The sequence below is a fragment of the Nilaparvata lugens genome, chromosome 3 (assembly GCF_014356525.2).
Source record: "Nilaparvata lugens isolate BPH chromosome 3, ASM1435652v1, whole genome shotgun sequence".
Taxonomy (NCBI): Eukaryota; Metazoa; Arthropoda; class Insecta; order Hemiptera; family Delphacidae; genus Nilaparvata; species Nilaparvata lugens.
Window position 1 is genome coordinate 33,575,352 of NC_052506.1, and position 26,408 is coordinate 33,601,759.

The 26,408-nt window shown below is 33.1% G+C and overlaps 2 protein-coding genes across 7 annotated transcripts in view; one reads left to right on the top strand and one right to left on the bottom strand.

The window, feature by feature from the left end:
* The window catches only part of LOC111052626 (heterogeneous nuclear ribonucleoprotein L), a 366,361-nt gene extending 355,957 nt beyond the window's left edge, over positions 1-10,404 (bottom strand). For 2 of the 3 annotated variants that reach the window (XM_039423566.1, XM_039423567.1), the window contains exon 1: positions 10,248-10,404. In XM_039423566.1, coding sequence (XP_039279500.1) covers positions 10,248-10,313 — 66 coding nt within the window. In that variant the 5' untranslated portion in view covers positions 10,314-10,404. Of the gene's footprint in view, positions 1-9,804; positions 9,940-10,247 lie in introns of those variants that run through there. The other variant, XM_039423568.1, reaches the window with a different exon arrangement.
* A 362-nt stretch (positions 10,405-10,766) lies between these two features.
* On the top strand, positions 10,767-26,126 carry LOC111052337 (F-box only protein 28). Of its 4 annotated transcripts, XR_002606165.2 has the most exons (8): positions 10,784-11,033; positions 12,704-12,952; positions 13,282-13,471; positions 18,551-18,769; positions 20,442-20,593; positions 22,476-22,638; positions 23,109-23,179; positions 24,361-26,126. XR_002606165.2 is itself a non-coding variant. In XM_022338983.2 (7 exons), exons 1-7 carry the CDS (start codon positions 10,938-10,940, stop codon positions 24,465-24,467), a joined length of 1,176 nt encoding a protein of 391 aa, XP_022194675.1. In that variant the 5' UTR covers positions 10,788-10,937; the 3' UTR covers positions 24,468-26,126. The 4 variants fall into 4 exon arrangements, 2 of the variants coding, with proteins under 2 accessions (XP_022194676.1, XP_022194675.1); XR_005570744.1 differs by lacking the exon at positions 18,551-18,769 and having other exon boundaries at positions 10,785-11,033; XM_022338983.2 differs by lacking the exon at positions 23,109-23,179 and having other exon boundaries at positions 10,788-11,033.
* The last annotated feature ends 282 nt before the right edge of the window (positions 26,127-26,408 follow it).

Here is a 26,408-nt window from a genome sequence, read left to right on the forward strand (position 1 = left end):
TCTTCCAGAGTGATAGCCTAATACATTAAAGATTTTTTAGACAAAGAAAAAATCAACATGATACCAGTAGGCACTTATCTCATTACTAAAACAATCCAAATAGTTTGTCAACAGTAGCGAGTAAAGCATAAAGCACCAGCTTGCTGCTTAAATTAGGTGCGCTCTCAGCTTACTTGAGCTTTACGGGCAGTGGATGACTTACTTTCGACAAGAGCCGTATCGTGACAAATCTTACTATAAATAATAGCAAGCTATTTTCTACGAATGGGGTTGGGAAACAGCACAAGAAGTAATGGAAATTCATTACATCCAGGTATTTTGTGGATCGATTATCTGGAACTCTGAGCCCCGTGAGGGAGTCCCGGGTTACGCTCACTTACTTCCCCACAAACTGAATTAAAGCTGCACCCACACCCGTCCTCCTTTATTCCCTCTCTCTCAGTCCCATTCTCAATATCTCATTCACCGTCTCCCTCTTTCCATATATCAACCTATTTTCTCTATTCCTCAAAGTTTTATTCTCTTTCTCTGTAGCTCCTGTCGTCTATTTCATCTTGTCATCTCTCTCACCACTCTTTCTCTTTCTGTCTATCTAACCTTTGTATCACTATCTCTCTTCTCAACCTCTTTGTCACCCTTACCGTCGACCTCTTCTACACTATCTCTCTTTTCTCTCCCGTTCGTCGTCTTATCCTGTCTCTCACTCACTCCACTTTCTCTTGCCCACTCATCCCTCGATTCGCACACACACACACACAAATATAATTCATAATTCAACCCACTGTCACCACTGTTACCAGTACAACAGCACTGCAACTAACAAGGGGATATTCGGTCGATTCCACCAGTATTTCCTTCCACATTCACAAATATCAAGCAGCCTACCAACATCGTAGTTCGTGACCACAATTATACAATTTCCTTCGCCGATAAACATCTTAATTAGCCTACAAAAAGCCTGCTTCCAAAGGTATCAACACCTTCTATATTACTTTCTGATGAACGTATTCTTCAAAGTTGAACAAAATGTGCCAATAAATTAGGACAGGGTAGGTCAGGATAGAATTGGATAAATATTATAATAAAATCATTAGGTTGTGATGAGGTGCTTTCAACTTTCAAACGCCATATCATATCTTTTGAATAACTTGAATATTTGAAATCGATAACATTCGGACATCAAATGAACACCCTAATTACTAGTTGAAAAGAATCATATAGGATTGAAATAAGCATCCCCTAGGCCAGCTAACAATAAACTACAAAAAAATCTGATTTTTCCGATATGATTCATTTAGTGCTGCACACAGTTAAATTGATAACGAACGGGCAATACAATTTCACTTCGACAATGGAAAATGGAAAAAAACTCTGGATGCTCTTTTCCCCAAGGAAATGCTCGGCGATAAACCAGCCATCTGACAACAATTCATTTCCATGATTGCAGGGGGGATGAGATCTCCCAGTAGGGCGTATAATATACAAATGTAATACTGTAGTGACCATGGAAAACACCGCGTGTACACTGTAAGGGATTTTGCATGAGCAAGAGAAAAAGAAAAGTATGGTTCTTTCTACCAACATTAAAAAAATATTCTCTTTCTCTCGATACTCTATAAATTTTATTTTTTTCAAACTCCTATTTTTCAGCTAACACACACAGGAGCTGCGATGAGTAAATGACTACTCATTCTAGTAAAGTTACAAGTATATGTATGAAAAATTTTTAAACATAAAGACTTCAGTATTACTAACTATTACATAAATTTGAAATAGTAGTAGGATGAATAGCGTAAACAGCAGGTAGGCCTGAGGGCAGTAATTAGCTAGAAGGAGGAAAAGTGGGAGGAAGATGAAGAAGAAGAAAAGTAGGAACAAAACATGGTTTACTAAGAATGATCATGGAAAATCATGAAGTTAGCAATTAATAAAAAGCAATCGTTCATGGAGTTTGAGGCAAAAGAAGAATCGTGGATTTATGGTGTAGTGAGATGTAGGAATGACGGAGAAGGAAAAATGAATGAATTAAAGGAAACTATTAATAGAAGAAGTTAGAGGATCACGAGGAATAAGAGTAGAGCATGTATGACTGGGAATGAAGATTATTAGAAGCATTGGAAATAGCTAGTATGGAAGTAGCAGGAAAATTGTGAGAGGGAAAAATATGAATTTAATATAGATGAAAATAGGCAGAAATAATAGCGCAAAAGGGGAGAATTGATAAGGAAAATTATAATCGAGTAAGTGGAGATCGTAGAAAAATAACTAAGAAAAATAAATAGATAGAGAGATGAGAAGATCAAAACGAAAAATGTGGGAAATGAAGAAGAAATCAGGTAGAGAAAATAAATATAACATGGAATAGGAGGCAGAAGAGAAAGGAGCAAAGGAGAAGGGCAACAGAAGTATTAAATAAAGGAGGAGAAAATGTTAGATGAAAAACAAGTAGATACCCTAGAAAAAGAAGAAGGAGAGATCGAAAATGAATAGCAGAGCACTGCTCATGCGCGTTGAAATATAGTGCAGCTATAAATTTGTTGTGAGTCGGGCTGGGCTGTTTGGGGCCAGCGGAGTCGATCACATGCGTTTTCATCCATTAAGGATATTGCTTTATTGCATTCCCCGTGAGAGAGCATACAAGTAAATCTTGGAGCCAATCCGCTTGGTGATAAAAGTGCACCGATATACACTCGCAACAATGCTTTCAAGAGGAGGACAATAACGAACAGCAAGAGAATTGGAAATGAGAAGGAGGACAAGAAGAAGAGAACGGAGTAAAAAGTGATAAAAGGAGGAGGAGGACGAGGAGGAGGATAAGCACGTGTAGAAGATAGAGGCAGGAGGTGGAGAAGACAAACGTGGGAGGAGAAGGGTTGGATAACTTGAAAAAGAAAAAGGAGAAAGATCGAGAAGTGATGGGGTAACAGAAACGTCGGTAGGAAAGCAACAAAGTACTGAAGGAGAGCAAAGAAAAAGGACTTATGCAGGAGGATCCTAAACACGTGGATTCATGAACAACAAGTGAAACTGGGAGAAACGAGAAGAAACAGAAAAAGTGTTAGAGAGAGCGGAAGATAGTAACAGTAGCAAGAATGGTTCACTATAAAGAAAGAAGAAACGTGGGAAATGATTTATATGGGAATATGGGAAACATACACACGTTGTATTTATATTATTTATATGGGGAAATTTTTCATAAGAAATATGATGTTACTTACATGATAAAATATCAACAGACAAATTATGTAGGCCTCTATGCATTACTGATACGAAAACGTTTTTGAAGCAATAACCAATCCAATCAATTAATGTGAATGGAGCCTGGCATCCATTGATAGCAGCCGGTGATTGGCACGAGTTGGCACTAAATGGTACACCAAAATTCGTCTTCAACTGCTATTGGCTGAGATATAGCTATACTACTAGTGGTTGAAAATATAGCTACAACTACTATTACTAAAATATGGCTTTTACTACTACTACTATTATTTCTAGAATATAGCTAAACAATACAACTACTGGCAAGAGAGTGGGCCACCCGAATAGAACAACTACAGCAGACATTTAGGACAAATATTAATCTTCCTGTTTTGCCAGCTTAAAAGTCCCCCAAACATGAGTTCCACTTGACGGCATGCTAGCTGTCTTTAGCCAGATGCGCCCGAGAAGCTTGTTTAGTCAGGCTTAACTAGCACTCGTAGAAAAAACTAGTCGACAAGCTAAATCCCAGTAGTTTTCGAAAATTATTATGCTAATTGAAAACTGTCAAAAAGCCATCGATCAAATGTCTACGACGGCGGCGAGCTTTAAAACGTGTGAAAACAATCGTTAATAATCGCTGACGACGGCAAAAGTCAAAACAAACTCATCCGCTACCCCTCCCCCCTAACCACAGACTGCCAAACATGCACTAGAACAGTTAAAAGATCTCTGTCACTTTGGAAGGCTTGTGCTGCTACTGGCACCTACAGCTAGTGGAGCATTAGTCTTCAATTTGTTAATGCCTTTCATGTTTAGGGGTTTAGTTAACATATTACAAGACAAATGCATCCTTGCTTAGAAAAGGAACTGGAATAAATAGAATGCTCACTCGTTTAATACTCAATGTTGTATAAAAGAAGTTTTATTGAAAATGGCTAGAGTAATATAGGACCTTAGAGACTTTCAAACCTACCTAAACTTTTATAGGAAAAACGTATTTGACAGGAGCTAATACTAAAGGATAGTTTTGATCTCAAGCTTTCAAGATTGACTGTTTAACTATTGGCTGTTTGTAAAAACTAGTAGAAACTTTTTATGACTATCTGAAGTGCTCGAATCCGATAACAGTAACTAGAGCTAATAGCTGATACTCCAGTTACTTCAATAGCTTTACAGAAAGTAAATCATTTTCTTCAAAGCCCAATTTGTATTGTGAACGAGATTTTGAAAGCAACACGACAAGAAAATAACTAACACTCGAATTACTCTTGCATATACTGTAATACTAAGTCTGTAGGGAAAACTACTACTATTACAGTATATGGAATGTCATACGGGTATCATTAAGAAAACATTACCAAGATAGTAGAATAATTACTTCACTAGAATATAGAATTACAAAAGAAGCACGAAGGAGAATATAAATTTTCATTAAGCAAGTGATCATACTTTTAAAGTAGGTCATAAAAATGACACATGCGTAGCAGTATCAAATGACATTGCCATACTTATGAACACACTAGCTGACATACTCTAATGAATTTCCTTGATCTAGTAAAGTAAACTTCAATTTAAGTCAAGTAGAAAGTACTGTAAATTATAGGCTTAATATTCAATATCCAGTCTAAAAATATAAACCGAGAAAATCACTTTCGTTATCACATGGAGAAATTGCTATTAATCAATGATAACACGGCAAGGTCAGAATATCAAACGTCTTTCGAGCTGCATATCAATGAGTCAGTGGAACTCCAATCAAATCAAATTCAGTGCAAATAATTTATCAAACCGGAATTAATGAACATTCAAGAAACATATATTTCAATAGTAGATACAAGTATCTCGGAACATTAATTATTATCTAGCACAGTAGCTGAGAGTAATTGTAGCTTATAGTTAGTTCTCAAGCTGTACACAACATGTAGGCCTAGCGTATTTTTAATGTTAATTTATTGTCATGCATTCAAGAGCTGATTCAAAAGCTTTGAAGAATATCACACGTCTGAAAAATGCAAACCAGATGCAGATGTGTTTGCTTTACGAATTTTTTATCCTTAATATTTATTCGTCAAGAGGAGTTGATTCATTTTCATTGTTCTACTGAATTAATCTATACCGATTCTAGTAGTTTATTTTATATTATATTGCTTGAAACAATCTAAATGATATTTAGAATTGAGTAATACACTATGAAAGGAAGGGAGATTAATTTAGGATAATCATGGAAACAATGATATGACCTTAAATCAATTAAAAAGGAAGATGAAAGCTGATGAAATTCAGTAGCTTCATCAGCTAAAATTGACAGAATAGTGTCAAAAATCAACTACCTTTTTCTAGTTAATGTTATTAATCAGAAAATATCATTACTATAGTATATATACATATGAAGATGATGAGGAAATCAACTCAAAGTAGAACAAGAATGGTGGTTTATGACCTACAAGCGTACAGCATCAGTGATGAGTGACACAAGTGGGAGGGGGAGGGGGCTTTACTAGTAGGTGGTGTGCCAGCCAGCCAACATCAACAACGACCAAAAATCACGTGTCTAGTACAGATGGCTGAGATATTGCACACTAAAACCTAGTTCTGCTGCTGTTCCAAAAACAAGGCGCGATATGATGCCTGTCCGCCTGTCATAATACACCAGAAATATCCTCAACCACCCACCTAGGTCCAACACCACTAACCACTAACCATGGCCAACAAAATGCTCCACAGCACGGAAATGCTTGCTATGTTTTGTACATTACGATTTACATATTATCAAAATAGCATGCAATTTAATAAAAATCAGGTTCTTTCGAGACCTAACTCGAAAGTTTACTAACTTCTGGCAGTAAATGAGTTTTAATAGAGATTCTATTGCATTTGAGTAAGTGGTTGTCATAGCAGTAATGTCTAATCTCTCAGATAAAACAAGCGCCGTTCTCTCAGTACTCCTGCAGGAAGGGCGACTGCATGAGGTCAGCTTCACTAACAACTTACAGTTATCAGCTTCAAAATCACTACTAGTGTTCGGAAACCACTCAACGGGGGGTCCTTCGCATTACCCAAGCACATAACCAGGTCTAATTTATGTATCATCAAACTCGAAAAAAATCAATGAAAGCTAATCAAATTGTTTGTTCAATAAAAATTATGGTAAATGAATGGTAAGAGAACGTCAACGTCCTACAAAAGTAAGCCCAAAAGCATTCATTCATATAGGCTACAGTACTCATAAAATGGAAACACGGAAACTAAGAGCAAGAATGTAGCATTGCTTCGATATCAATGTGTATTAAGCTTGCAAGATAACACTATCGTAACTAATATGACTGTGACATCACAGTTATGTACCAGTTCCATTCACGAGTTCACATTTTCGCTTGGAAAAATTTTGTTTTCAAATTGAAACAGAACTGAATTTTGAATGGATTTGAAGGGGTTGTGTTAGTATTGGGGATTTTGTTCATCATAAAATCTCGTTGATGAGAATTTCAGGTTGTTTTCAAAATTAAACTTCAATATTGTGTTTTTGAATAAAACTGTAGAAAACAAATTACATTAAATGCCGCCTGTTTCAAAGTACGAAGTGATACTACTCAACATACAGTATTTAGAATGTTTTGTTACTGACGTTTGCTAAACAAACGTAATGTAATGTACATACGAAAAAAAATAATCATTATAATGAAATATTATATTATATAGTATAGGAATAGGAATATTAAAGTTTACAGAATGCTACAGACGTCGCGCTGAAATGTCTGTAAAGTGATGAATTCAACTCAAAAAATTAATCTATACGTCAAAGTGGTCATATAGTTTCCAAAACTTAAAATGAATGTCAAATGAACTCTATGATGAAAATAAAATTATTTATTTATATAATTATTATTCTAATTTACAAAACCTATTACTGTATTCTCGACATGTAAGGTTTCAAGTGGAAGAGAATTCAAGCTTTGACCACGCCACTTTCAAATGTTGTAAGATGCACAAATAACAATGTTATATATATTTATCTCCTCCGAACATGGCTAGGCTATACGGTTGAATTAAAAATAAACGATAAACAACTTCAAGCTTTAAATAGCTAATAAATTTCGTGTGGTTGAGGTCCATCCTGAGAACGTTGTCGAATTATTCCGCACATATGCCACCAAGAATACCAAGTGATATCAAACTCATGTGAGCATAAACCTTGCCAATAAAAATAGCTGAAAATCAATTAAGGAACTGCTCAAGAGTCAGTACAAAAAGTTTGCATCGTTAATCACTTTTAGCAAATTTATAGATTATTCTTTCAGAATAAATGTCAAATCAAAAGGGGCTGATGAATAGTGGAAGAAATTATTCAGCAATTTCAACACATTTTCAAATTACAGGAAAGACCTAGCAACGTCAAACACTTCATTTAGAAAAGGTGGTACACCTCAATTTCTGAAAGTAGAGCAGGTGTCATCCACACACCGATGAATCACAGACGACGACAAGAGTGATATTAATCATAAAATCTCACAAGTAAATTGAAAACATGGCAATCTACAATTTGGAGCCTGCACCAAGTCAATTTGTCAAATGAGACACGATTCTTTAAATATAAATGAAAAAAAAAACCAGAACGTCTCGTTCCTCGAATTAAAACAAGTCTCCGACTCGAAACGGGCAAAGACAAGCCGTGTAAATAATTTATGTTCTGTTAAAAAATTTACAGCTTCCCATGCGAAGAAAAAACATAGAGGCTGACTCAGATGAAGTTGCCAAATCTACAAAAGTAGCATTTTTTGAGTCGCACTAACGAACACTCAATTAAAAACAATAAATTTATTAAGGGCTAAGTGAGAGAGACTGAGTGTTTGAGTATGTGTGAAATTGAGAGAAAACTATGATTTAGAGGTAATGCTTTTTATAAATATATCAACTACCATATACAAAGAATAAGAATTAAAAATATGAGTTTCTACAAACAGGGACCATTATCTCAACACTAATGAAACCCACACATTTTACTATTCGACATAAATTCAATGTATTTATACATCTATCGCCTAATAATTCAATCAAGTAACTTGATGATTATCAATAATTCAGATAGAAAGAACATAAATAGAGGTATTGGTAACACTAATAGATATTTTTGATAAATTCACATTTAAATAGCTACAAAGATTCGATAAATAATAAAATAAAACAAAAAATGTGTAATGTCTAAATTTTGAATGTCTAATTAAATTAATATCCTAATAGTTTGCTACTATTCGACATTAATGGGAGTTGTTGCTTTGTAAAAAAAAATTGTAAGTATTAAACATAATTCAATTTAAGCTTAAATTAATCATCAACTAGGCATACGGGTAAAACTGGCAAAAAATATCAACTAGACTATCCCCACCATTCAAAGCCATACGCTAATAAAAATAATTAAAAAAATAAATGCTTAAATATGCTACTGTTTCTTTGTGTTTTAAAAAAGCTTTGCAATTCACTTGATCACAATAGTTTATCACTTGTATTGTCACAATGGGAGATTGTTTTAAATTATTTAGAACAATGATAGAAGTTACTTATAAGTTAGTAATAATGCTACTAACAGAAAAACTTCTTTATAAGCTTAGCAGTGTAGAATAAAGAGAATCAATTAACAAGTTGATAATAACCTAATCTGCCAACAACAAAACGTTATAATAGTTTGTTGATCTACACAACTTGTTTTATCCACATGAACAATAAATTAGTATGCAAATCAAGGAGATTAAAAATTTTAGATTATTGATCACGTTGAGAGCCCAGTATAACGTTAACCAAACATAATCCAACTTATGTTGATTATTATAGATAATATCTGTCCATCAACACTGCCCTCTCAACAATTGTGATTTTTTCGCCTACATTATAGGCCAACATAGGCCTACATTATAAAGTCTGGTTTTTTTATAACTTAGCAAAGTTAAAGGATACCAGCCCAACAAATACAATACAGTACGGTAATTCTACGATTTGATTGAAGCAATTAAAAGGCTTACTAATTATCAACAAGGCTAGTGAAGACATACAAAACAGCCAAACAAGGCTAGAAATGAATAAAATATCCAGAATTACATAGAACATACAATTTTAATACAAAAGCTGACATACCTTTATTAGTATAATATTTGATTAAAGTATCTAAATACTTTTTTTTACTAAATTTATTTTTTAAATTGGAATTTAGGCCTAATATCTGTATATGTCATAATACAAAATTCTGAAATGCTTTAGAGTTAAACAATAATGTAAACAAAAATTCATTGTTAATAAGTTAACACATATAAAAAGCAGCATGCAGGTTGTTTGTGAAACGAAAACAAAATTATTTCAATTCCTTCAATGAATTGAATTTATTTAAAAGGATGAATAATAAATTGCAAATCCATCAATCAGTAATAAATACGTGACAGGTTAGTTAATAACTTAATTCACCAACATGTTACTTCTAGAACATGGTAACAAGACCAACATAATGGATAGGTTTTGTATGTTTCTGGTTTCTACAGAATTAATAATAAATTTAAACAAAACAGTTATATTTCTTTATGGTCTAGTTGTATGATGATAGGTAATTGTAAAACTTACTGTTAATAATAATAATTTTTCCATATTGACTCACGATAATAGTAAACTACAAAAATAAAACCCGTGTTCTATTGTAGAGAATGAATTCGTACTGACGAACCACCTGACAAATTATTCTTATTCTTTCTTAGGAACCTTCTCATTCGACATTGTTTTGTTTACGTCAGTAAGTGATAAGTACAGATACCAACATAGTCACAATACTATTATTTGATCAATAGATATTTGATTAAATGGTATTTCAGTTTTTAAGTACGTTTTAACATTTTGTTTTTACAGTATAATTCAATTTAATTGAAAACAAATTTTATTTATTTTGTAATAATGTGCCGAACACCTGAGTGAACAAAGCCATTTTGCATGCCCAACATGCTCTTCAATCATCATGAATAAGCGAAATGGTAGGGTAAGGTTATGTATTTTCATAAATAACAAAAACTTACGTTGGGATCACCATCACCGTCGGTTTTTTGCCGTTTTGCCATGGTACTATCACCGTTGTAAGCCATTTTGCAATAGAACAAACCTTACACCGAAAGCGAAAAACACAAACAGGCGAACTGCTCAGAGTCTCAGAGACGAAGCTCTGCGCAAACCAGCGCAAACTGATCCCAGGGTTGCCAACATAGATTTTGGTTCTCTAGCGTAACCAATTCCCTCTTTTCATAAAATATAATCTAACTTGATTTATATCGATATAAGAATTAAAACTAAATTCTATGAGAAATTCGTGATAGAATATCAATAAAAAAATGAATATCACGATTTTGTATTTTAGAATGTATTTGACAAATGACTTGCTCACAATATATTCATTTAAAGGTATGCGTAAAGAAAAGAATTTGATCATATAGAAAGATATTAAAATATTTTGCATATTTTTTTCTTATAAAAACAATAAGAAAAAATGATTATTTGTGATTATGAAAATATATCGTCTGCTTTGCGATTGACACTACCACAAATCACAGGCTTTTATCAGAAACAGATGATGCTTGCAAGGAGCAACAGCAAAGTTAGGTTATTTCAAAATATTTATTTTTGATTTTTTTACAATGATCATTGAAAGATGAGATATCTTTTCTTCATGCAGTTCTAGTAAAATATTTTAATAATAATAAACCATTCGAGTCATGGATAATAGAATCAATCTTCAGGATTTGCCTGACATTGTGTTGGAAAAAATATTCTCATATTTGACTTACAATCAAATAGCTGAAAATAGAATTGTGAGTATTATTAATGTCTGTTTTTTACAATTATTTCAACTTGTATTCATTTTAAAATTTAACTGCCTATTATAAAAGCTTGAAGAAGCATAAATTAATTTTCAAATCCTCTGCAGGGATTGGGCTATGCCTGCGCACCATCACCCATTTGTATCTGGGTCTGGGCTTGACTTACCTGATTCTTTTAGATTTCTGTATACAAGTCAACTTAGTTTAGTGTTTGTGGCATTATCCTATGACTACTATTTATTCGTAGAAAACAAAAAACTGTCATACTTTTTCACAAAAATGTTTGAATTATCAAACTAAACAATAATTTTTGGCTTAATACTATGCAATTTTAAATCAAGGATTACGATTGTAACATTTTAAAATAGCGTGTCATTGTTATTTACTTTTCTATTATTCATTTTAACTTTTAGGGCCGATTTCCGAGCTCAGGATTTAGCTAAGTTCTAGACTTTAAACAGCTGGAAACAGAAAATTGGCTTTCCGAAACGGGGCGGAGTTGTAGTTTCTATGATAATCTTTATTTTTTTCATTTCTTTAATTGGAAAAGTTTTTCCTTGACAAAATGATATATTCCTAAATAATTCAAAATAGCTGAAACTTTAAACTATTTTCTTTTTATTTTGTGTTCAATTTTCTAGATTTTCGAACTTTAATTTAAACGTAGACTACGACTACGCCCGTTTCGGAATACCAATTTTCTGACTCCAGCTGTTTAAAGTCTAGAACATAGCTAAATACCGAGCTCGTAAACCGGCCCTTGACAAGAAAAGTAAAATAGATTCTAAAAAAAATAGTTGTGGGTTCGTATCACAGTAAGAGCATTCTACATTATTCATGTTCACATCATCTACTAGTGGGAAATCTTATGTGAGCATCATCCAGGAAATACAAGTCTCCACATCTTGTTTTTCACATTATCCAATAGAAAATGAGAAGTATTGGTACCGTAATTTCTGCTGTTTAATATAATATTAATATTTATCATATTCATCAAATTTTCAAACAATACATCCATAGATTTTCTGTTTCTAGTTGCGATGAATTTGGGAGGGGGGGGGCAAGGCACTCCCTGTCATTCCCCCTAATAATTGTCTGAGGGGGGAATCAATATTGCCACAAAATATTCTTATAGAAAAACTCAAAAAATGAACCAGGTACTATAAATAGTAAAGAATAAAATTCGTCAATCGTGTTTTTCTATTATTCCTATGACTCTAAAAACTGCAATCTTGTGTAATAGAACTTGTGTAATAATTGAATAGACTTAAAACGTTGTCAAAAATCCACTTTAATTAAATAAAAAATTAATATTTTACAGGAGCATGCTTTCGTGTGTGCTCACACATCATCAGCTGAATTTGTGTAATAATTGCTGAACAATTTTTTTTAGAAAACCTTATTTATTGACTAGAATTATAAAATTTCTTTTCCAGTTGAATCATTGCAATATGGAAGTAAGTTGATATTACATTTAAGATATTAAGTATTATTTATATTAATATAAAATATCATATTAAAACACCTAATTACTATAACAACCCCGGTAATCTTCCAAATCCCCCCACTCATAATTTTGGTGCCGCTGCCTGTTTTATATTAGAAACAGGGCTTTCAAAAAAGAAAAAAATCTTTGACTTTTAATTTTTTTTTTTTTGCAGATAAGTAGAAAGTTCAATGAATTCGGAAAAGAAGCTTTAAATCGTGGTTATAACATGGTAGAGAAGTTTCACAGGAAATCTTTGAAAGCTGTAAGATCAAAACTTCCACGACGTGAATCCGAAAGAAAAATTCATCCTTTGGCCAGACAATGTGACATTTTGGTTGCCATTGAGACAAGACTATCTATGCTGTCCATGACGTTTCTGAAATACATAGAATGTAAACAGTGTTGCTTTATACCTGGCAAGGTAAGTTTCAATAGAAAATAGTTCCTTCTCATTAATTTAACTCAATTAATTTAAGTATTTAGACTTGAGAGTCGTATCAATATCTGTATTACTAACCTACTATAACTTGACATGTCGCCTACGTCCGACTAAGGTGAGGACATCTTCGAGTCTGCTAGTTATGTAATACAGGCTCAAAATTCTTATGCAACAGGTCCCTAGATAGAATTTCGAATCATAATAATTATTAAGCTAATTACTGCATCGTTTTAAATAAATAATTCTCTTATGTTGTGGATCCATTTTCTTTTTTACTATAGGAACTCAATCAATGCATCAATAATTTTCAGGTAATTGATGAGTTGCTGAGAGTAATAAAATATGTGAACAAGAGCATTCATCCGCCGCGACCTCATGACCTCCTACAGGAGCTGAGGGATATCACCTCCATGGCCATGGAACACTTTGAGGAGAGAATTGTGCCAATTCTAAAAGAGAAGATGAATGCTTATAAACCTTCCATAACATCTTCCTTCTTAGGTACGTAATAGTTATTTGTATGTCTAGAGTGAAAAATACAGCTTTTTCTCCCTGTTGGAGCCCAACGATTTCCGCAAGGGAGAAAAAGCATTTTTCCTACAGTTACCGTGAAAAGTGACCATTCCTGCACTGATTACAGAACGCAAAGAATCACTTTTCCGCTCTAGTGCGCAAAGTATTACTTTGCGTACTCTTAATACTTAGTGTATTATCTTGCAGTCATCCCAATCAGCTGTTGACATTGTTGGCGTGTATTTTGAATGCGAATTTGTTCTATCTATATTTTTTCTGATTTTCAAATGAATAAAAAGTGAACTCATTGAATTATACATTTTGAATATTATTAATTATTCATTATTTCAAATGATATTCTTTTCATTCATAAATTGATTGGTTGAAAAATTATTTAGAAATTGAGATTTACTCAAAATTTTCAAATTAATTGGATTAATTAAATTTTTAATTTGAATAAATTATCGATTATTAATTTTCAATTGGATTATAAAGTTTAAAATAAATTAAAGTTGTTATTAATAACAAAGTTATACAAACATTTGATGGATTCCAGTCATCATTTTACCCATAATCAACCACTTCTCATTTTCAATGGTAACTGTAGGAAAAATTTAATGTGAAATACGTGCGCAAAGTTCCTCTGCTGCATTCAAGAAACCATTCCGCCCTCGCCTACGGCTCGTGCGTAAACGTTTCTTTCGGTGCAGCAAACTGTCACTTTGCGCACTAGTTGCACAAATAACTATTTTACTCGTGATGTACACAACATTTTTCATCTACCTAATTAATTTATAAAAACTGCAAATAAAATAATGTTAAAAACTTACGTGACAATCTTTCAGAACATAACCTAAAAACTTGACAAACATCTTAGCTGACCGGCTGGCACTGCTGATAGTGCTATCTATGGACAAAAGTTGTGCCAATGATAGCTTGAAATAATGATTTCCGCCTTCAAGTTCGCGTTTCAGATTTGATTAGCTGATGGAAAATATTCGTTTGCCTCTATTCTGAATAACTTTTATATCTACTAATATTAAGAATGCAATAATTATAGGCATACAAACATATATTTCATAAATTGATCAAATTTCTGGTGGAGGTCTTGAATTTAGTTGGCTCAATGACAACTCTACATTATGTTTCCTCATCTGAGCTAGAACCTTCCACCATATTTGCAATGCAAGTTTTTAAAATAGAGATGCTTCCCACGTTATTTGAATGGAGTTACGTTTAGTCGGAGTTATTCTGTTTTTTAGTCTCAAGAGCGAAAAAGTGACACTTTACAATAAGTTCCAGGGAGTAAAGTTGGTACTTTAGACATTAGGTGGAGGAAAAGCTTTTATTTTTACTTAAGATATTAATAAAACTAATCTTATAGAGATTACAATTTATTCGATCATATTGGAAAGAAGAAATACAGTAAGGTACTGAGGTGTATTAAGGCTGTGAAAAGGCTAAAAATAAAATTCCTACTGGTGATATTCATGGTATTGTTGATCTAGTAAAACAAAAAATTTCGGACAATATAAATTTTTGAGAAAGTTATTTAATTTACCAAAAATGACCAAAAATAACTCAACAAAAAGTTATTTTTGGTAAATTAAATAACTTTCTCAAAAATGAATATTGTCAGAAAATTTTTGTTTTACTAGATCAACAATACCATGAAGGTATTGAAATTGGAAGGTATATAAGGAAGAATCAATCCTATAGATCTCATGGATTTATCTCTTACCGAATTTGAAATGTTCTGTCCCAAAAATTTAAACTTTAGGCGTTTCAAGAATCAATCCTATAGATCTCATGGATTTATCTCTTACCGAATTTGAAATGTTTGTCCCGAAAATTTAAACTTTAGGCGCTCATCTCAAAAAGTAATGATCGGAAAAAATGTTTTCCTGAGAAAACTTTTTCATTTTGATAGCTTGATGATATACAAATCGAAAAACTTTGAAAAATATCACTAGTAGAACGTTTATTATTAGCTTTTTGCACAGCCTTAAGATACAGTGTTACTATATCAGTCCCTCATAAGTAAAATCTTATTCTATTATTACTAATATTTATACAGGGTGTTTACGAACTCCCTACCAATACTCTAGGCTCTAGGGAATTTTTCCTGGGTAAAAAACGTATCTAAATATCATATTTAAATTGTCCTGAAGTCTTCAGTTACTCACACAGCGGCCATATTGCTTTTTTCACTTATTTTTTTTTCTAAATAATGGTTAAACATACGAATTGAAATTTTGTACGATCATTTATAACAGCTAGACAAAGCTTGGAAAAAATTATGATAATTTTTCAAATTCATAGAACAAAATGGCGGCCATTTAAAATTTTGTTTCCTAAATAACTCAGAAACCGTTGGTTTTACAAAAACTTTACAAGAGTAACTTCTTTTTGTAAATTTAATTGCCTATCGATTGGTACCAGATTTTTCAAGATTTGACCAATAGTAACTGATTCAAGATTCAAGATTCATTTATTGTCAGAACACTTAACAAAAAAGCAAGACAAAGTCAACAATTCAATAAAAAAATTCTAAAATATAACAATAAACGTTAAAAGTCATCACAGTCATATCGTAATATATACAAAAATAAGACAAAGACAAGCAAATTCTATATAATATAAGAAACATTTTTAAAACAGGTATATCACAGAATAAGAAAATACAAAGACACCACAAATCCTCATAACCATATGGACAGCAGTCAATTAGAATCTTTTTAACAGAAACCTTAAAACTATTAATATCACATTCTTTAATATGAGCAGGCAGTTTATTAAATAACCTCTTTCCAGATTCAACAAAACTTTTCAAAGTTAAATTGTAATTGCACTGTGATAATCTAAGTGCTTCTGCTTGTCTTGTAAAATGATTGTGAATATTACTATTTATGGGTAAGATGGATAGATTTTTTCTGGTATACATCAGACACTCAAACACATACAAAGCATAAACAGTCATAATATTTAGTTTTTTAAACAGAGGTCGACAATGTGCTCTACTATCTACTTTACAAATGATCCTTACGGCCCTTTTTTGTACAACAAAAAGTTTCTTCATATTGGTATCTCTCCCCCATGCCAAAATACCAATGTAATGCCAAAGACTGAATGTAAGCATAATATACAGCTACCAACACATCAATGCTAACAATATTTCTTAATCTACATAACATAAAAATGCCTCTAGATATTTTCTTACCCAATGAAAAAATATGATTTTCCCATTTCACATTACTCTGCAATGTGATGCCAAGAAATTTGACATAACTAATATCTGCCTTACAACCAAAGTCAAAATCTAACAACTGGGTCTTAACTTTATTGAGACAAAGAAAGTTAACAGCTGTCCAGTCCTCAATTGTCGCATTAATCTGCCCCAATACATTCAAATTGGTAAAAATCTTTTCACACTTAATCTGGACTGCCAGATCATCAGCAAACATAAAAGCCTTATTATCTCCATTACTTATAGCAGCTGGCAAGTCATTAGTATAAATAATGAAGAGTATAGGTCCAAGTGTGTAACCCTGGGGTACACCTGTCTGAACCTTCAAAAAATGAGAAAGAGAACCCTGAAATCTATCACTTAAATAGGAAATCATAAGCTTAATAGACGCATCATCAAACCCATAAAACTGGAGTTTTTTTTACCAAAATCTCATGAGATATGGTGTCAAAAGCCTTTGACATGTCATAAAAACTACTAGAAACTAGATATATGACAGCCTTAGTGATAGGTGACCACTGAAAGTTTGTTGCAGTGCAAACCAAGGCATGCTGATAGAGTCGCCTTAATGATGCAACAATATCTATTTGCATTGAATGTTAATAGTAAGCGATTTTAGGTCATTTCAAACAATAAAATAACGTTACATAACCCTCTAAAGGTGGGTCACCACCCATTAAAGCTGCCATATCTCAGTTAATATTGGTCCGTTCTCAAAAAACTCCAGTACTAATCTATAGGCAATTAAATTTACTAAAAAAAGTTATTCTTGTAAAGTTTTTTGTAAAACCAACGGTTTCTGAGTTATTTGAGAAACAAAATTTTAAATGGCCGCCATTTTGTTTTATGAATTTGAAAAATCATTAAAATTTTTTTCTAGCTTTGTCTACTTGTTATGAATGATCGTACAAAGTTTCAATTTCGTATGTTAATCATTATTTAGGAAAAAATAATAAGTGAAAAAAGCAAAATGGCCGCTGTGAGAATAACTGAAGACTTCCGGACAATTTAAATATGATATCTAGATATGTTTTTTACCCAGGAACAATGCCCTAGAGTATTGGTAGGGAGTTCCTAAACACTCTGTATATGCTTCTCTCTTAATTTCTAAAGCTTTACAATTTTATGAATATATTTTTTAATATTATGTAATTTCAATTTAATATAATTATATTATATGATTTAATTCTAATTTAATATATTTTATAATAACCCTAGAAAGACAACACAAAACAAGCAACGCTTAAATACAACATGGGGTTACGCATAACCCCAACTAAAAAATATCAAAAAATTCTTACTAGATCTATTTTTTACTATTTTTTCATGATCAAACTCTCAAGTATCAACTTTTAATGTCTCTTATGTGATTTTTGAAACTTCATCAACGGGATGAATATAAATAATATAAAATTAACCTAATGGGCCACCAGATTTGATACTTTTCGAAACTTTGATTTGACACTTTTACTAAATTTTCGAGCGAAGCCCAAATGAATCAACTATACACTAAAGACAACAGGGGTTACGCGTAACCCCAAGGGATTTTTTCACCCACTACTGACCGACTTACATCTTCCAAATCACTTGTGCAGGAAGTTGATAGACTAAAATTCACTGCAAAATACAATTTCACTGCAGCCAAGGTAACAACAGAAAATATAATTGTCTGGGGCTACACGTAACCTCTTTTGTCTTTCTAGGGTTAATGAATTTCAAGAATGTTATTTGATCTGGGATTTTTCTATCAGTTCACTAACAATGTTCAACAGTTCAAAATACTAACGATGCTCTAATCAAGTTCACGAACGCTGTTGCAGATCGTTTAAATAAAGTGAAGAGAACGATAGCTATTTCTATTGATATTCTCAAAGCCCATGAGACGGTATCTCACAATTCACTTTCGTATACATTAGAGAGAGCTCGAACGTCGTTGAAATTGATAGATAGACACCTTTTACGTAGGTCACATAATATCACTACTAATGAATCTATTAGTGAAATCAATGACTCCGATACTGGCTATGGCCGTCCTCAAGGTACAGTGCTAACACCAATTTTATGTTTATTATATGTAAATGAATTTCTGAGATTAGATTTGAATAGGGGCGAGGTATCTCTCTCGCGGATTATACTGTTCTATTATTTGGCAGTGAAACATGACAACAAGTGTATGGAACCGCCTCAAGAGGCATATCCGTTCTAAATAAATGAAATATTTTCAATTTATGTTTAAATATTAAAAAGAATAAATATGTAGCATTTTTAAAAAATATAACTGGTCTGTACTAAGCTAGTAACTACGATGCGGACTGTAAACTAAAACTATATATGAACTCTTACCTATTTAATGAATTTGATAATATTCGTGCTATTTGCAAGTGTCTGTGAATTTAAAAAACGAGTCATTAAAAATATTTGGGTGTAATAATTGAGGAGGGTCTGAAGTGGGAGCTTCACATAGACTACTCGTGTTATAGATTAAGGTTTGTATCTTATAATTTTTTTGAAATTAAGATCAATTCCTCGGTTACCAATGCTGACTATTTCTTATTTCGCTCGGGTACAATCATTTATACAGTATGGTTTAGTGGTTTAAGGAGGTACGTTCGATACGCATGCGGCAAAAATCAAATATTCATAAAAGCAACATTAAACAGATCCACCATAAACCCCTCAATAAGCGCTTTCAAGGATACCGTCTACGACTTACGTCAACTTTATGTGATGAATGTGTTCAATTTTGTAGTAACAGAGAAAATTTCACTAGAATGAATAATTAAAACCATAGGACTCGGTATAATGTGTACAAATAAAGATATTATGATTCAAACCTAAATCTTATTCGCAAGCAACTAATTTATATAGCTCGAAAGCTCAAAAATTCCATGTCAATAATACCAATAAAAACCGTTACAAAGAATATCTAGAAATGGATAACAGAGACCTCTTTTTATAAACTGGTATAATTATTCTTTCTCTTAATTTAATTTCTAAACTAATTATATGAAGTTACAGTCTTTAATATAACAATATTGTGTATGTAATATTATGTTTGACGAACTGAAAACTTGACCGATTGTAATCTTGAAGAATTTTGAATAGGCCTATAACCATCCTCGGTAAATAAAGAATCTATCAGCAAAATTCCAAGTTAATCATTCTAGTAGTTCAGACGTGATGATGCGTCATTCGTTAATTTCCTATCCCGTACGTGTATAAGCCATTTCTTTCCTTTATTTTATTATAGGTCTAGTGGCTAAACATGGAGCACATTCCAGCGCATCAACACTTTGATGATGGATTATTGTTATTGTGTATTTGTTGCGTTAAGCTACTCAAGTGAGCAGAGCTCCTGAAGCATGCAACCAGTCATTCTATATTCTATGCCACTATATACCCCTATGCTAATTTTGATACCTACTATTTTATTGCAATATTGCAGCAACATCTATTGTGTGGTGATATCCTTCGATCATTTTTTCTGTCAAAGTTCCCGTGAGAGATTTTTTTGAAGATGTGGGTAGTTTGTTGTAAAATCGCATACCAGAGTAGTAAGTTCCTCTCTCATAATACGCTCTCCAGTGTCTAAGATGATTCAGTATGGAAGACTTTTGACGAGTATCGTATCGTATGCATGATGAATTCTTTTAACTTTTTTATACCTTTGTTAATCCAAACTTACAGTTAAAATTTGCGTTTTTTCGTCAGGAAATCATCTGAGAGTGGCATGCAACATGCCTTCCACTTCGATCACGTGCAACGACTTGTGCAGTGCCCTCAAGAGAAACCAGGCCAGCTCCAAGGTCAACCGCAGGCTCATCAATCTTCTACTAGTCGAAGCAAAACGAAGCAGAAAGAAGGTTAGCTCATAGGTTTTCAGTTTGTTGAAGCTTTTTGATAATGTGACAAATTTTAAAGCCCAAGCAGATCTTGGAGAGATCTGGGCCTCACGTGTGGACCAAGAAATCTTTGGATTCGAATACATAATTTGGTGCAGCATTAATGTCTAAGGTCTATAAATGGGTTGGCATCAAAGCGTTGAGATCTTCATGTCACGGCCTCACTTGTCAAGCCGAGATATTGTAATCAGCTGTAAGTTCATACCTAAATCAGTAAGCTGACATTTGAAAGCCATTGCCATCTGTAATCAAATAAATGGAATGTAATGAAAAACAATAGTCAACAATGAGAATCAGGGCTCTTCTCCTGGTAGATTACTAGTGACCACTAAGTGATTAAGTGATTGCTAAGGACTGTTGTATTTTAATCTTTAAAACCAGCAACTTTCAATTATACAGAGTTGATGAAAATCATGGAAGCAGCTAAATATTTCTCTTAACAAGAATAATTTGACAGTAGGTTTCATTGGGAATCCTATTTGAAATGAAAAAAATACTTTTCAAAAATTACTCTGTCCCTTCAACATCTTCGACCCTCATATGAATCCAAATTCATTTTTTTAAATGGGAAAGTGGTCATGTGATACTTGATTTCGATACAGAGTTCCAAGAGAAAATAAATAGCAAAAACCGCACATTGATATCTCAACCCGTATCAGTTTGTTGATGTAAAAGTTGTAAAGTATGTTGTATATTAATCAGCTGAAGTCATGTGTCAGCGTCTGTCTGTCTGTGTGATAGCTTCCAAATAGCCTCAGCTGATGTCATGAATGAATGAATGGAAAAACTGAAGTAATTGCATGCAATGAATTCTTCAGCTGACTAAATCACAACAAATTGTTTTCTTATGCACTTTCAATGTTATTTTTATATCCTGAAAAAGGACGAAGAAGTGAGTCAATTTTGCTGTCCAACGAACTTGACCTGTAAAAAGGTTCGAAGAATACGTGTTCAAAATTTGAAGCTGATTGATCTATTCTTTCTAAAGTTATTGTAGAACATACAAACAAACGGTCAACGACTTTGGCCTTCAGTAAGTCAAAAGTGAGAACTCGATAACACTCGTTCAATTATGGAGTTGAGAATGTGCATTCCAAGTCGGTCTGTTTTGTTTATGAATAATGTTTTCAATAATCTGTTTCAAATTTTTTCCCAAAATAGTTTACCTGAATCTTTTTGTCATCACAATTTTTACAAAATATTGTTCTACCAAAATAATCCTGTAGTGTATTCAACATTTATGAAATTAATCTCTCGTTAAACCGTTGAACACAAATTAATAGTGTAATTTCTTTAAACCAATTATTTTGTTTAACGTAAATTACCCCTAATAGTATTTATTTTCCAGCTCTAAAATCAATTCTATTCAATTTTTCAGATGAAATTTTTATTCTTGTAACCACGTTAAAATTTGTTCATGACATGACTGTATACTTCGCCGAGGGATACTAACTGATTGAAATCTTTCACCTTTCATAATTTGGTAACGAAACATTTCTGGAACAATATAAGTTTTGTTTCTCATAATTGCCACAGAATAAACTCCCAATTTGTAGGTTTTATTTGGTTTGAAATTATATTCCAATGGAGACAAACCTGGAAGATAAACACAGAGGGCGCGATTTAGCGGAGTTTCTAGCACTTGGTTAAATATTCTTATTATGTAAGCGATTCATTTTATAATATACATTATTCATTATTTTTCAGCATTCAATGATTTGAATTTTGAATAGAGAACTGATATTCATGAAACTTCTTAAAACTTACCATTCAGCAATCTAACTAGTCCAGTTGATATTAGTTTAATTATGTAATTGGTTATACAGTGCTTGATGTTTTACAGGAAGTGGCGAACAAGAAGCAATTGAAACTGACTCTGGAGGTAGTACACAAACAAAAGCGCGAGATAATACGATTAAAGCGAGTAATTCAAAATTGGGAAGCAAAATTTCGAGATCTATCGGCCGAAGTGAGGACTATCAGCACTCATCCGTTCAAAAGACAAGGTACAAAAAATAATATCAATATTAAAATTGAATATACAGACAGACATGAATTAGAATGAGCTCTAACAGTGCAAAGAGCTGGTTTTTCCTCTTCAAATCGACTGCAGTAACTATTCGGTCAAAGTCCTTGAAACCTAGAGAAAGTAGTTTTGACGTAGTAGTTTTTAGTAGTTTTGGCGATGGATATTGAGAAATAATTCAATATCATCTCATCCAACATATTATTTATTGTAATTCCTCACGACTTCACCTACTGAAAGGTAATTGCCGGAAAAGGTAATAATTAACCAAAAGAGTTTATTAAGCAAGAAGGGTTATACTCAAAAATTTCAAATTACCATAAAAATCAAACTATCATTGTTATTATCGAGAATGGAAACCATATTAGCGTACATCCTCTCTCCACTGTTTATTTTTCAAAACCAAAAATACATTTTTGAAATTGAAGTATTACTCGCGCTGTGTTACAGCTGTTTCGCCTTGATTCCGGCAACAACCCATGTCAGTGGAACCAGGGCAGAATGAGCAGTAACTCTGCATTGTGAGTAATATTTCAATTTCAATTTTTGTACAAAAGATTCCATTCATACATTTATGAACATATTGATATTACATTATTGAGTTTATGAGTGAGCAGTAAGTAATAATTAATATTACTAGTTAGTGTTGAAAAATAATTTAATACAGTACAGTATGTATGAGGACTAAAACTATTATACTTATTATACGTGAATTATTTGTGCATTTTCGATTAAATTATCTTCTTCAATAATTATTTCCAATATTTGAAAATACTGTTTCTTTGATCAAAAATCAATTTAACATTCAAATCACTCTTTTGCTATGAAGTAAATTCGTACTTGATGGTGGGGAGTCCCTTGCGGGAATATCCCACCTCACCTGCATAATATATCAATGGGTCTTACGACTGTCATACTTCAGACGTGACCGACATTTTAACGTGCCCATTCGATAACACGGGAGTGATCTGGTCAAAACATTTTAGTAGTGAGCAGGTTTGAACCCGGGATCACTAGGCTGCTACGGAAGCACTCTATCCACTAGACCACCGATCACTCAAATTTTTTTGCTATTAACAGAATGACTTGCAGTTGACCAACTGCAAACACGTCTAATGCAAACATAAAGAGATTGCACTTTAAAACACTGAATTTTACCCGGTGCAAAGCAGGGTTACCTGCAAGTTTAAAAAATTGTGTGATTAAGGCCGGTTACAGACGAACCACTATCGTATGTGGGATGTGGGAGCTACTATTTTTCTTATGTGGTACCACAAACGCAGCGCATATAGAATGCATTGGCAGGCATGGCAGTGGCACTGATACTTCCACATGGCGTTGCGCGATGTGGTATAGATTATTCTCCTTGCGATTATGGTACCACTGGTTTGAGCACAACGCTTCCCCTAGCTTCTGTGCCACAATCGCACTAATGAGCGTTTTCTCAAATGTAGTGTGAAAGATTCTCTGCGTTAGTCGTATTGTTCTGTGGTATGTCGGTCCCACATCCCACATGCGATTGTGGTTCGTCTGCAACCGGCCTAAGAGAAAGTTAACACAGAAGTGCCACTTATCACAATTTCAGTTTGTATATAAAAATACTGTTGTGGTAATATATTTTACCATATTATAATTTACTATACAGCATTTTGAAAAATCATTTTTGAAGTTTTTTATTAACTCTAAACTGTTTGTTTTCTAGGTGACAGTTTAGAAAATGAGAACATGTGTGTGTTCGTTGACACGTTTGATGATAATGATGATGATAACATGGCATCACCAAGAAAAGCGAAAAAACCAAGAAAGTGAATAATATTGGAAACTTGCAGTCGAGGAGTTGATGTAGTTGAATTATCAAAAATGAATCTGTATCCTCCATCAGTCAACTTTCCCCTAAGAGCTTCCGATTATGCAAAATGGAACGTATTTCATATATTCTCCATAATTTAGTATAATTATCTTTTAAGCTTGTGACTGATTCAAAAATTAACAAAAGATTTGTTCAACGATGTTTACTATACTGAACTGATATTATAATGATAAGTTTATAATGTTTTTATGAGAGCAGTTTGAAAAGTTTCAGAGCTGACCATGAAGATGAAAAATCTTGTTAACACGAGATAGTGTAACTTTTGGTCATATTTCAATAGTTTCTCACACATTTGGTTGCGTTTTTTCATAATATGTTACCATCGTTGACGGGTGTTGCGTGCCATGTCTGCAAAGGTCAGGGCAATAATTGTTCAATTTCAACTCTGTTAGCGCAGTTTAGGCGCAAATAATCTGAATTTTGTCATCAATATTAGTAACATTTTATGATATTTGGATACATTTATGTCCATCCAGAACTGAAAAATCAGTTGTCTGTTTGGGCTCCAAAAATAAAAAAAACTGACTGAAAACTGGTCTCATGGCAACTGGTTTTGGTATAGTCATGAAGTTATTTCAAACAGTTATCTCCAAAAACTTACACACGATTATACTATGCATTATTACTTGTCGATCTAAAAGCAGCAATTGTGGAAGAAACTATCAAATTTGCCAACGCAATACATCGTCCCACAACTTTTCAAGACGGTAATCACGACAAAAGTACAGAAATTACGGTATAGCCTGTTCAACTATTGATTTTACTTTCCATATCTGGTCACAAGTATAATATTGTCACCTCTTCCAGAAATGACACACTAAGAACAGAGGTGTCGTGAGCAGACATGACACACAGACCGACATTGACGTACTCAACAACCATAAAATAAATACTGTGCGTTCAAAATGGCTGAAATTTTAGTTAGACTAGTAAAACATGACTGCAAGATACTCCAGCTCTTGTTTAAGAGAGTTGTCATCTCCATGACCATGTCGGAAACTTTTCAAACTGTCCTCATAAAATAGTGTATAGGCAAGTACTGTAAGTTCTTCTACTTGAATATTGATTAACATCAAATTAATTTGATATTTATAAATACATTTCAGAGTTGATTCCCCAGTTTTATAAAAGCCTGTTAAATTTTAATCGTTAATAACTTTCACGAGAACCAATCAGGGAAGGCTTTTTGGAAAAGAAGGCTTTCCTGATTGGTAATTATTCATGATTAAAAAATAACAGGCTTTTGTGCAATCGGGCCGATATATTTTAATGTACAGTATTTACTAAAAAATTGTGTTAGTTCAATCTTCTCAATTCAAGCCTTACGCTTACCACTGCAAATGGCATGGTGGCGACGGGAGCTGGAAAATCACCGCCATCGCAGTCATGCCCAAAGCTTTAGTATTATACTCAAGTGTGTGTTATTTTGTTATTTCCTTTTAAAAATTTTACTTTGTGATTAATTTGTACATAAAATAGTTTGTTCATATAGAAGTAATTAATTTAATTCATCGCAATAAGAGTGATAGTAGTTGGATTCTTGACTAAGGGTTAGATGAAAAATAGTTAATGAATAATATTCAATTAATTTAATAAAATGGAATAATTTATACTTCGTGTATTTTTTAGCCCTAAATGTTTTAGCTTATTGTCTGATAATAGTGCAATTGATGAATTTTATTAGTAAGAGAATCTATTGAGAAACTCACTGTTAGGCAAGAAAGTCAGAATGGGAAAAATACTCATTTTGACTCAAAACTAGATAGCTATAGTCTGCACAAGGGATACTTTTTCAGGAGCTCAGAACAACACAGCCTCTGCCTTAAATGCTCAGACTCCACTCAGCAGTAAAGCAGTTTATTATGGTAATTATTTTTCAT